At 54.8% G+C, this 13,287-nt stretch overlaps 1 protein-coding gene across 1 annotated transcript; it reads right to left on the reverse strand.

Moving 5' to 3' along the window:
- Window positions 1-265: 265 nt before the first annotated feature.
- LOC147084876 (cytochrome c oxidase subunit 6B1-like) lies at window positions 266-12,836 on the reverse strand. The gene is made up of 4 exons (XM_085979573.1): window positions 12,729-12,836; window positions 9,106-9,233; window positions 4,908-5,008; window positions 266-587 (listed from the first exon to the last, which is right to left on the reverse strand). The coding sequence occupies exons 2-4, from the start codon at window positions 9,206-9,208 to the stop codon at window positions 534-536; spliced, it is 258 nt and encodes an 85-aa protein (XP_085835699.1). The 5' UTR covers window positions 9,209-9,233; window positions 12,729-12,836; the 3' UTR covers window positions 266-533.
- Between the last annotated feature and the right edge of the window lie 451 nt (window positions 12,837-13,287).

Raw genomic sequence — 13,287 nt, forward strand, 5'->3', positions numbered from 1 at the left:
CTCCTGTTCCTGTGTAACAGGCTCGAGGGGGGCTGAATGGGCCTCCTCCTGTTCCTGTGTAACAGGCTCGAGGAGGCTGAACGGACCTGTTCCTGTGTAACAGGCTCGAGGGGGCTGAATGGGCCTCCTCCTGCTGTGTAACAGACTCAAGGGGGCTGAATGGCCTGTTCCTGGGTCGTGCAAGTCTCGATGTGGCGCGGGAGCATTCGATAAACACGATTTCCCACCCTGCACTCAAAGCAAAGGAAGAGAGAGCAAGCTCGGGTAGGTGTACAAGGGCTGGTCCAAAGACTTTATTCTGAAGAATAAAAGGATGAGAAACATTGACAGATCAATACAGTTCGCCCAGCCGAGAAAGTGATACAGGGGGGTGTCAAATTCCACACTCTTCCCCCTTCCCACCCAAAGAGGTGAGAGATGTCAAGGGGGAGGGAAAAGAGGTGACGAGACCCCCCCCCCCACACTCGCACCCCCCCGACCACTCCCATTAACAGTTCTCTAAGGTGGAGGGACGACACTCCCCCGACCAGCAATTAGATCTTCCCAGGAAAACTTCCGTTCTCGCGCTGATCGTCCCACTTGCTCACCTGTGGGCGGGGGTTTGAGGGGGGAAGGTGGAAAAAGAGAGAAAGGACAAGATCACACAGACATCACGACGATAAAACAAGCTATACACACAGGCCGATTCTCAACTCCCCTTCAGGGTCCAGAGGCTGGCAGGGGCGAGTGAGCGGAGAGGAGAGGACACGAGGCAAGGGGAGAGCAGTGGGTAGGTGACTCGACACCCATCTCTCTAATCTCCTCCAGCCCCGACAATTCTCATCCTCCTGTTCAAATCCCTCCATGGCCCCTCGCCCCCTCCCTATCTCTGTAACCTCCTCCAGCCCCTACAATTCTCATCCTCCTGTTCAAATCCCTCCATGGCCCTCGCCCCCTCCCTATCTCTGTAACCTCCTCCAGCCCTACAATTCTCATCCTCCTGTTCAAATCCCTCCATGGCCCCTCGCCCCCTCCCTATCTCTGTAACCTCCTCCAGCCCCTACAATTCTCATCCTCCTGTTCAAATCCCTCCATGGACCCTCGCCCACTCCCTATCTCTGTAACCTCCTCCAGCCCCTACAATTCTCATCCTCCTGTTCAAATCCCTCCATGGCCCCTCGCCCCCTCCCTATCTCTGTAACCTCCTCCAGCCCGACAATTCTCATTCTCCTGTTCAAATCACTCCATGACCCCTCGCCCCCTCCCTATCTCTAACCTCCTCCAGCCCCTACAATTCTCATCCTCCTGTTCAAATCCCTCCATGGCCCTCACCCCCTCCCTATCTCTGTAACCTCCTCCAGCCCCTACAATTCTCATCCTCCTGTTCAAATCGCTCCATGGCCCCTCGCCCCCTCCCTATCTCTAACCGCCACCAGCCCTACAATTCTCATCCTCCTGTTCAAATCCCTCCATGGCCCCTCGCCCCCTCCCTATCTCTGTAACCTCCTCCAGCCCCTACAATTCTCATCCTCCTGTTCAAATCCTTCCATGGCCCCTCGCCCCCTCCCTATCTCGAACCGCCACCAGCCCTACAATTCTCATCCTCCTGTTGAAATCCCTCCATGGCCCCTCGCCCCCTCCCTATCTCTGTAACCTCCTCCAGCCCCTACAATTCTCATCCTCCTGTTCAAATCGCTCCATGGCCCCTCGCCCCCTCCCTATCTCTAACCGCCACCAGCCCTACAATTCTCATCCTCCTGTTCAAATCTCTCGCCCCCTCCCTATCTCTGTAACCTCCTCCAGCCCGACAATTCTCATCCTCCTGTTCAAATCCCTCCATGGCCCCTCGCCCCCTCCCTATCTCTGTAACCTCCTCCAGCCCTACAATTCTCATCCTCCTGTTCAAATCCCTCCATGGCCCTCGCCCCCTCCCTATCTCTGTAACCTCCTCCAGCCCTACAATTCTCATCCTCCTGTTCAAATCCCTCCATGGCCCCTCGCCCCCTCCCTATCTCTGTAACCTCCTCCAGCCCTACAATTCTCATCCTCCTGTTCAAATCCCTCCATGGCCCTCGCCCCCTCCCTATCTCTGTAACCTCCTCGAGCCCTACAATTCTCATCCTCCTGTTCAAATCCTTCCATGGCCCCTCGCCCCCTCCCTATCTCTGTAACCTCCTCCAGCCCAACAATTCTCATCCTCCTGTTCAAATCCCTCCATGGCCCCTCGCCCCCCTCCCTATCTCTAACCTCCTCCAGCCCCTACAACCCTCCGAGATCTCTGCGCTCCTCCAATTCTGGCCTCTTGTCCATCCCCGATTTCCATCGCTCCACCATTGGCGGCCGTGCCTTCAGCTGCCTGGGGCCCTGAGCTCTGGAATTCCCTCCCTAAACCTCTCCGCCTCTCTCCCCTCCTTTAAGACGCTCCTTAAAACCGACCTCTTTGACCCAGCTTTTGGTCACCTGTCCTAATATCTCCTTATGTGGCTCGGTGTCAGATTGTGTTTGATAATCGCTCCCGTGAAGCACCTTGGGACGTTTTACTAGGTGAAAAGGTGCGGGATAAATATAAGCTGCTATCCACCCGAGGGCAGACGGGGCCTCGGTTTAACGTCTCATCCTGAAAGTCGGCAACTCCGACAGTGCAGCACTCCCTCAGTACTGGCACCGGGGAGTGTGGGCCTGGATTATGGGGCTCGAGTCCTAGAGTATATACATCTACCTCCGACAGTGCAGCACTCCCTCAGTACTGGCACCGGGGAGTGTGGGCCTGGATTATGGGGCTCGAGTCCTAGAGTATATACATCTACCTCCGACAGTGCAGCGTTCCCTCAGTACTGGCACCGGGGAGTGTGGGCCTGGATTATGGGGCTCGAGTCCTAGAGTATATACATCGACCTCCGACAGTGCAGCACTCCCTCAGTACTGGCACCGGGGAGTGTGGGCCTGGATTATGGGGCTCGAGTCCTAGAGTATATACATCTACCTCCGACAGTGCAGCGCTCCCTCAGTACTGGCACCGGGGAGTGTGGGCCTGGATTATGGAGCTCGAGTCCTAGAGTATATACATCTACCTCCGACAGTGCAGCGCTCCCTCAGTACTGGCACTGGGGAGTGTGGGCCTGGATTATGGGGCTCGAGTCCTAGAGTATATACATCTACCTCCGACAGTGCAGCACTCCCTCAGTACTGGCACCGGGGAGTGTGGGCCTGGATTATGGGGCTCGAGTCCTAGAGTATATACATCTACCTCCGACAGTGCAGCACTCCCTCAGTACTGGCACCGGGGAGTGTGGGCCTGGATTATGGGGCTCGAGTCCTAGAGTATATACATCTACCTCCGACAGTGCAGCGCTCCCTCAGTACTGGCACCGGGGGGTGTGGGCCTGGATTATGGGGCTCGAGTCCTTGAGTATATACATCTACCTCCGACAGTGCAGCGCTCCCTCAGTACTGGCACCGGGGAGTGTGGGCCTGGATTATGGGGCTCGAGTCCTAGAGTATATACATCTACCTCCGACAGTGCAGCGCTCCCTCAGTACTGGCACCGGGGAGTGTGGGCCTGGATTATGGGGCTCGAGTCCTAGAGTATATACATCTACCTCCGACAGTGCAGCGCTCCCTCAGTACTGGCACCGGGGAGTGTGGGCCTGGATTATGGAGTTCGAGTCCTAGAGTATATACATCTACCTCCGACAGTGCAGCGCTCCCTCAGTACTGGCACCGGGGAGTGTGGGCCTGGATTATGGAGTTCGAGTCCTAGAGTATATACATCTACCTCCGACAGTGCAGCGCTCCCTCAGTACTGGCACCGGGGAGTGTGGGCCTGGATTATGGGGCTCGAGTCCGGGAGTATATACATCTACCTCCGACAGTGCAGCGCTCCCTCAGTACTGGCACCGGGGAGTGTGGGCCTGGATTATGGGGCTCGAGTCCTAGAGTATATACATCTACCTCCGACAGTGCAGCGCTCCCTCAGTACTGGCACCGGGGAGTGTGGGCCTGGATTATGGGGCTCGAGTCCTAGAGTATATACATCTACCTCCGACAGTGCAGCGCTCCCACAGTACTGGCACCGGGGAGTGTGGGCCTGGATTATGGGGCTCCAGTCCAAGAGTTTATACATCTACCTCCGACAGTGCAGCGCTCCCTCAGTACTGGCACCGGGGAGTGTGGGCCTGGATTATGGGGCTCGAGTCCTAGAGTATATACAGCTACCTCCGACAGTGCAGCGCTCCCTCAGTACTGACACCGGGGAGTGTGAGCCTGGATTATGGAGCTCGAGTCCTCGAGTATATACATCTACCTCCGACAGTGCAGCGTTCCCTCAGTACTGACACCGGGGAGTGTGGGCCTGGATTATGGAGCTCGAGTCCTAGAGTATATACATCTACCTCCGACAGTGCAGCGCTCCCTCAGTACTGGCACCGGGGAGTGTGGGCCTGGATTATGGGGCTCGAGTCCTAGAGTATATACATCTACCTCCGACAGTGCAGCGCTCCCTCAGTACTGGCACTGGGGAGTGTGGGCCTGGATTATGGGGCTCGAGTCCTAGAGTATATACATCTACCTCCGACAGTGCAGCGCTCCCTCAGTACTGGCACCGGGGAGTGTGGGCCTGGATTATGGGGCTCGAGTCCTAGAGTATATACATCTACCTCCGAGAGTGCAGCGCTCCCTCAGTACTGGCACCGGGCAGTGTGGGCCTGGATTATGGGGCTCGAGTCCTAGAGTATATACATCTACCTCCGACAGTGCAGCGCTCCCTCAGTACTGGCACCGGGGAGTGTGGGCCTGGATTATGGAGCTCGAGTCCTGGAGCAGAGTCTCGCAGGCAGGACCGGAACCCTCCCTTGGATTGGGGACGATCAGGAGAAACCCAAGCCCCGATAAGCCGAGCGTGCCAGCATTAGGAGGAGACACCATCTTACCCAAGACATGGGGCACAGCGACTTGTAGACTTTGTGGTACCAGTCACACATAGTGACATCCTTGCCACTTGCCGTCAGGGCTTTCTGACAGCGATGGTAATCTGCAGGGAGAGTATCGACACCGTGAGACCTGCACCAAACAGTACTGTACCCCAGTGTTATACAGTGACAGACCGGTACCCACCAGTACTGTACCCCAGTGTTATACAGTGACAGACCGGTACCCACCAGTACTGTACCCCAGTGTTATACAGTGACAGACCTGTACCCACCAGTACTGTACCCGTGTTATACAGTGACAGACCTGTACCCACCTGTACTGTAACCCAGTGTTATACAGTGACAGACCTGTACCCACTAGTACTGTACCCGTGTTATACAGTGACAGACCTGTACCCACCAGTACTGTACCCGTGTTATACAGTGACAGACCTGTACCCACCTGTACTGTAACCCAGTGTTATACAGAGACAGACCTGTACCCACCAGTACTGTACCCGTGTTATACAGTGACAGACCTGTACCCACTAGTACTGTACCCGTGTTATACAGTGACAGACCTGTACCCACCAGGACTGTACCCCAGTGTTATACAGTGACAGACCTGGACCCACCAGTACTGTACCCCAGTGTTATACAGTGACAGACCTGTACCCACCAGTACTGTACCCGTGTTATACAGTGACAGACCTGTACCCACCAGTACTGTACCCCAGTGTTACAGTGACAGACCTGTACCCACCAGTACAGTACCCCAGTGTTATACTGTGACAGACCTGGACCCACCAGTACTGTACCCGTGTTATACAGTGACAGACCTGTACCCACCAGTACTGTACCCCAGTGTTATACAGTGACAGACCCGTACCCACCAGTACTGTACCCCAGTGTTATACTGTGACAGACCTGTACCCACCAGTACTGTACCCCAGTGTTATACAGTGACAGACCTGTACCCACCAGTACTGTAGCCCAGTGTTATACAGTGACAGACCTGTACCCACCAGTACTGTACCCCAGTGTTATACAGTGACAGACCTGTACCACCAGTACTGTAGCCCAGTGTTATACAGTGACAGACCTGTACCCACCAGTACTGTACCCCAGTGTTATACAGTGACAGACCTGTACCCACCAGTACTGTACCCCAGTGTTATAGTGACAGACCTGTACCCACCAGTACTGTACCCCAGTGTTATACAGTGACAGGCCTGTACCCACCAGTACTGTCCCCCAGTGTTATACAGTGACAGGCCTGTACCCACCAGTACTGTACCCCAGTGTTACACAGTGACAGGCCTGTACCCACCAGTACTGTACCCCAGTGTTATACAGTGACAGACCTGTACCCACCAGTACTGTACCCCAGTGTTAGTGACAGACCTGTACCCACCAGTACTGTACCCCAGTGTTATACTGTGACAGACCTGTACCCACCAGTACTGTACCCCAGTGTTATACAGTGACAGACCTGTACCCACCAGTACTGTACCCGTGTTATACAGTGACAGACCTGTACCCACCAGTACTGTACCCACCAGTACTGTACCCCAGTGTTACACAGTGACAGACCTGTACCCACCAGTACTGTACCCGTGTTATAGTGACAGACCTGTACCCACCAGTACTGTACCCAGTGTTAGTGACAGACCTGTACCCACCAGTACTGTACCCGTGTTACACAGTGACAGACCTGTACCCACCAGTACTGTACCCCAGTGTTATACAGTGACAGACCTGTACCCACCAGTACTGTACCCCAGTGTTATACAGTGACAGACCTGTACCCACCAGTACTGTACCCCAGTGTTATACAGTGACAGACCTGTACCCACCAGTACTGAACCCCAGTGTTATACAGTGACAGACCTGTACCCACCAGTACTGTACCCCAGTGTTATACAGTGACAGACCTGTACCCACCAGTACTGTACACCAGTTATACAGTGACAGACCTGTACCCACCAGTACTGTGCCCGTGTTACAGTGACAGACCTGTACCCACCAGTACTGTACACCAGTGTTATACAGTGACAGACCTGTACCCACCAGTACTGTGCCCGTGTTATACAGTGACAGACCTGTACCCACCAGTACTGTACCCCAGTGTTATACAGTGACAGACCTGCACCAAACAGTACTGTACCCCAGTGTTACACAGTGACAGACCTGTACCCACCAGTACTGTACCCCAGTGTTATACAGTGACAGACCTGTACCCACCAGTGCTGTACCCCAGTGTTACAGTGAGAGACCTGTACCCACCAGTACTGAACCCCAGTGTTATACAGTGACAGACCTGTACCCACCAGTACTGTACCCCAGTGTTATAGTGACAGACCTGTACCCACCAGTACTGTACCCCAGTGTTAGTGACAGACCTGTACCCACCAGTACTGTACCCCAGTGTTAGTGACAGACCTGTACCCACCAGTACTGTACCCCAGTGTTATAGTGACAGACCTGTACCCACCAGTACTGTACCCCAGTGTTATACAGTGACAGACCTGTACCCACCAGTACTGTACCCCAGTGTGATAGTGACAGACCTGTACCCACCAGTACTGTACCCCAGTGTTATACAGTGACAGACCTGTACCCACCAGTACTGTACCCCAGTGTTATACAGAGACAGACCTGTACCCACCAGTACTGTACCCCAGTGTTATAGAGACAGACCTGTACCCACCAGTACTGTACCCCAGTGTTATACAGTGACAGACCTGTACCCACCAGTACTGTACCCCAGTGTTATACAGTGACAGACCTGTACCCACCAGTACTGTACCCCAGTGTTATACAGAGACAGACCTGTACCCACCAGTACTGTACCCGTGTTATACAGTGACAGACCTGTACCCACCAGTACTGTACCCCAGTGTTAGTGACAGACCTGTACCCACCAGTACTGTACCCATGTTATACAGTGACAGACCTGTACCCACCAGTACTGTACCCCACTGTTATACAGTGACAGACCTGTACCCACCAGTACTGTACCCCAGTGTTATACAGTGACAGGCCTGTACCCACCAGTACTATACCCGTGTTATACGACAGACCTGTACCCACCAGTACTGTACCCGTGTTCGTGACAGACCTGTACCCACCAGTACTGTACCCGTGTTGTAGCGACAGACCTGTACCCACCAGTACTGTACCCGTGTTAGTGACAGACCTGTACCCACCAGTACTGTCCCCCAGTTATACAGTGACAGACCTGTACCCACCAGTACTGTACCCCCGTGTTATACAGTGACAGACCTGTACCCACCAGTACTGTACCCCAGTGTTATAGTGACAGACCTGTACCCACCAGTACTGTACCCCAGTGTTATACTGTGACAGACCTGTACCCACCAGTACTGTACCCCAGTGTTATAGTGACAGACCTGTTCCCACTAGTACCGTACCCCAGTGTTATAGTGACAGACCCGTCCCCACCAGTACTGTACCCCAGTGTTATAGTGACAGACCTATACCCACCAGTACTGTACCCCAGTACCTTCTCCAGTGCCTCTATCATTTTTATAATATGGAGACCAGAATGGTGCACAGTGCTCCAACTGTGGTCTAACCAAGGTATATGGAGAGCAGAACTGTGTCCATTCAGCCCCTCGAGCCTGTTACACAGGAACAGGAGGAGGCCCATTCAGCCCCCTTGAGCCTGTTACACAGGAACAGGAGGAGGCCCATTCAGTCCCTCGAGCCTGTTACACAGGAACAGGAGGAGGCCCATTCAGTCCCTCGAGCCTGTTACACAGGAACAGGAGGAGGCCCATTCAGACCCCTCGACCTGTTACACAGGAACAGGAGGAGGCCCATTCAGCCCCTCAAGCCTGTTACACAGGAACAGGAGGAGGCCCATTCAGCCCCTCGAGCCTGTTACACAGGAACAGGAGGAGGCCCATTCAGCCCCTCGAGCCTGTTACACAGGAACAGGAGGAGGCCCATTCAGCCCCTCGAGCCTGTTACACAGGAACAGGAGGAGGCCCATTCAGCCCCCTCGAGCCTGTTACACAGGAACAGGAGGAGGCCCATTCAGCCCCCTCGAGCCTGTTACACAGGAACAGGAGGAGGCCCATTCAGCCCCTCCAGCCTTGCTCCTGTCTGCCTGGCCCCAGCTACCAGCTGTGGCCTGCTCTCCCGAGCGGTCCTAATCCGTAAACCCCGCCGCCCCTCCCCAAAGGCCCCTTACCCAGGTAGTTCTGGAAACAGTTTCGGGTCTGGTTGGTGTTGGGGAAACGAGCGTCGAACGGCGCCGTTTTATAACTCTTAATCTTTTCCTGCATGGTCGCCATGGCTACTGCGAACTCCTGAGAAAACCTATGGGGGAGGGAGGGAGGGAAGAGCAAGAGTTAGAGAACCTTTAAATGGTAAACGCCATCGACACACCAGACAGAGGCCATTCGGCCCCTCGAGCCTGCTCCACCATTCAATGAGATCATGGCTGATCATCCAAATTCAGTACCCTGTCCCTGCCTTCTCCCCAAATCCCTTGATCCCTTTAGCCTTAAGAAATATATCTAACTCCTTCTTGAATATATTTAATGAATTGGCCTCTACTGCCTTCTGTGGTAGAGAATTCCACAGGTTCACCACTCTCTGGGTGAAGAAATTCCTCCTCATCTCAGTCCTAAATGGCTTAGCCCTTATCCTTAGACTGTGACCCCTGGTTCTGGACTCCCCCGCCATCGGGAACATCCTTCCTGCATCTAGTCTGTCTAGTCCTGTTAGAATTTTATAAGTTTCAATGGGATCCCCCTCTCATTCTTCTAAACTCCAGCGAGTATAAGCCCAATCGACCCAATCTCTCCTCATTCATGCCATCCCAGGTTATCAGTCAGGAACAGGAGGAGGCCCATTGAGCCCCCTCGAGCCTGTTACACAGGAACAGGAGGAGGCCCATTCAGCCCCTCGAGCCTGTTACACAGGAACAGGAGGAGGTCCATTCAGCCCCTCGAGCCTGTTACACAGGAACAGGAGGAGGCCCATTCAGCCCCTCGAGCCTGTTACACAGGAACAGGAGGAGGCCCATTCAGCCCCTCGAGCCTGTTACACAGGAACAGGAGGAGGCCCATTCAGCCCCCTCGAGCCTGTTACACAGGAACAGGAGGAGGCCCATTCAGCCCCTCGAGCCTGTTACACAGGAACAGGAGGAGGCCCATTCAGCCCCTCGAGCCTGTTACACAGGAACAGGAGGAGGCCCATTCAGCCCCCTCAAGCCTGTTACACAGGAACAGGAGGAGGCCCATTCAGCCCCTCGAGCCTGTTACACAGGAACAGGAGGAGGCCCATTCAGCCCCTCGAGCCTGTTACACAGGAACAGGAGGAGGCCCATTCAGCCCCCTCAAGCCTGTTACACAGGAACAGGAGGAGGCCCATTCAGCCCCTCGAGCCTGTTACACAGGAACGCAGAAAAACGTCCCAGGGCGCTTCACAGGAGCGATTATCAAACACAATCTGACACCGAGCCACATAAGGAGATATTAGGACAGGTGACCAAAAGCTGGGTCAAAGAGGTCGGTTTTAAGGAGCGTCTTAAAGGAGGAGAGAGAGGCGGAGAGGTTTAGGGAGGGAATTCCAGAGCTCAGGGCCCCAGGCAGCTGAAGGCACGGCCGTCAATGGTGGAGCGATGGAAATCGGGGATGCTCAAGAGGCCAGAATTGGAGGAGCGCAGAGATCTCGGAGGGTTGTAGGGGCTGGAGGAGGTAACAGAGATAGGGAGGGGGCGAGGGGCCATGGAGGGATTTGAACAGGAGGATGAGAATTGTAGGGGCTGGAGGAGGTTACAGAGATAGGGAGGGGGGCGAGGGCCCATGGAGGGATTTGAACAGGAGGATGAGAATTGTAGGGCTGGAGGAGGTTACAGAGATAGGGAGGGGGCGAGGGGCCATGGAGGGATTTGAACAGGAGGATGAGAATTGTAGGGGCTGGAGGAGGTTACAGAGATAGGGAGGGAGCGAGGGCCATGGAGGGATTTGAACAGGAGGATGAGAATTGTAGGGCTGGAGGAGGTTACAGAGATAGGGAGGGGGTGCGAGGGCCATGGAGGGATTTGAACAGGAGGATGAGAATTGTAGGGGCTGGAGGAGGTTACAGAGATAGGGAGGGGGAGCGAGGGGCCATGGAGGGATTTGAACAGGAGGATGAGAATTGTAGGGCTGGACGAGGTTACAGAGATAGGGAGGGGGCGAGGGGCCATGGAGGGATTTGAACAGGAGGATGAGAATTGTAGGGGCTGGAGGAGGTTACAGAGATAGGGAGGGGGTGAGGGCCATGGAGGGATTTGAACAGGAGGATGAGAATTGTAGGGGCTGGAGGAGGTTACAGAGATAGGGAGGGGGAGCGAGGGGCCGACACCCAGAGAGATAGAGAGAGGGCGAGGAGACTACACCGAGAGAGAAAACCTTGACAATGTACAGACTTAGTGAACATAGTCTGGCCATTGAAAAAGGCAGACCTGGCTGCCCAGACAGGACAGGATATGCTCTCACTGCAGTCAGGGAGTGGTGGAGACAGAGATGCACTTCCTCACAGCTTGTGGAAACTATCAGGGCATAAGGGGGAATTTCTACCTAAAATTCATTAATATGCCCTGAATTCAAAAATGTGAATGACCACCAAAAACTCCCATATCTATTAGGGGGAACAGAGAAAATGCGTAACATTAGCGGCAAACTATGTTACAGCTTGCCATAAGCAGAGGGACAACCAGTGACCAGTAAATCTAAGAAAAGATTATATGCGTGTATATTTATGTATACATGGGTATATTTGTCTAAACACTATGTCTAGAGCTGCGTTTACGTGTTCAATCATACATGTTTTTCGGTGCTTTGGCAACATAAGATGTATCTCGTCATGCCAATAAAACAAACTGAACTGAATTGAGGGAGGGGGCGAGGGGAATCGACCGAGATGGAGGGGGGCCGAACACGACATAAGGGGGCGAGGGGGGCCGAGCGCGACATAAGGGGGCGAGGGGGGCCGAACGCGACATAAGGGGGCGAGGGGGGCCGAACGCGACATAAGGGGGCGAGGGGGGGCCGAACACGACATAAGGGGGCGAGGGGGGGCCGAACACGACATAAGGGGGCGAGGGGGGGCCGAACACGACATAAGGGGGCGAGGGGGGGGCGAACACGACATAAGGGGGCCGAACACGACATAAGGGGGCGAGGGGGGGCCGAACACGACATAAGGGGGCGAGGGGGGGCCGAACACGACATAAGGGGGCGAGGGGGGGCCGAACACGACATAAGGGGGCGAGGGGGGCCGAACACGACATAAGGGGGCGAGGGGGGCCGAACACGACATAAGGGGGCGAGGGGGGCCGAACACGACATAAGGGGGCGAGGGGGGCCGAACACGACATAAGGGGGCGAGGGGGGCGAACACGACATAAGGGGGCGAGGGGGGCGAACACGACATAAGGGGGCGAGGGGGGCCGAACACGACATAAGGGGGCCGAACACGACATAAGGGGGCGAGGGGGGCGAACACGACATAAGGGGGCGAGGGGGCCGAACACGACATAAGGGGGCGAGGGGGGCGAACACGACATAAGGGGGCGAGGGGGGCAAACACGACATGAGGGGGGCAAACACGACATGAGGGGGCCAGACCCGACATAAGGGGGCAAACAGGATGACATCACTGTCTATGACCTTCCCGCATTGACCCCCTCTCCCCTTTAGCCCCTCCCCTTTCCCCCTCTCTCTCTTCCCTCCCTCCCTCCCCACCCCCCGGACCCCCCCCCCCAATGTGCCCCCCTCGCACACCGCCGACCCTCCCTCCACCCAGCGCGCCCTGTCTCACCCCTATCCGGTCCTGTGCTCTGCAGCCGCGAGCTCCGCCTCCTGCGCCCTCCCTCCGTCCACTAAGCGTCGCGGCCGCGGGAGAGGCGGGTTATAACCGACCGCGGTGCAGGCTGGGAGCCGGCTGCTCTCCCCCTGTCAACAAACCATTAATTTTAAATCTCACTCCCTTCCACCGCTTCCCCCTCACAAAAACTCCCTCACTAACACAGAACAATTTATAAAATACAATAGCAGCAGAATAAATCCGATTTATCTTTTATTAATTGACATCTGTGACCTTTGGCAGTCCCCTGGCTGACCTCAACCACCACGTGACCACCTTCAAGCTGAATCTTTTATTAATCTCTTATTTTTCTCCACTTTTTCCACTTGATTGGCTTCCATGTCATCATGCAATAATTCTAAAAATACATCAGGTCGGTTTTGAGTTTGATTAATTGGCATCTTTGACCGTTTTCGGGGGTGCCTGACGTCAACGATCATGTGGCCTTTTTTTAATATATTTTTTCTTATTCTCGCACCTTTTTCTACTTTTGCTCCCGCCGATGCCTGTTATA

The sequence above is a fragment of the Somniosus microcephalus genome, unplaced genomic scaffold, assembly GCF_052327205.1.
Source record: "Somniosus microcephalus isolate GS21.2 unplaced genomic scaffold, FLI_Smic_1.0 unresolved_chr9, whole genome shotgun sequence".
In the NCBI taxonomy this organism is placed as follows: domain Eukaryota; kingdom Metazoa; phylum Chordata; class Chondrichthyes; order Squaliformes; family Somniosidae; genus Somniosus; species Somniosus microcephalus.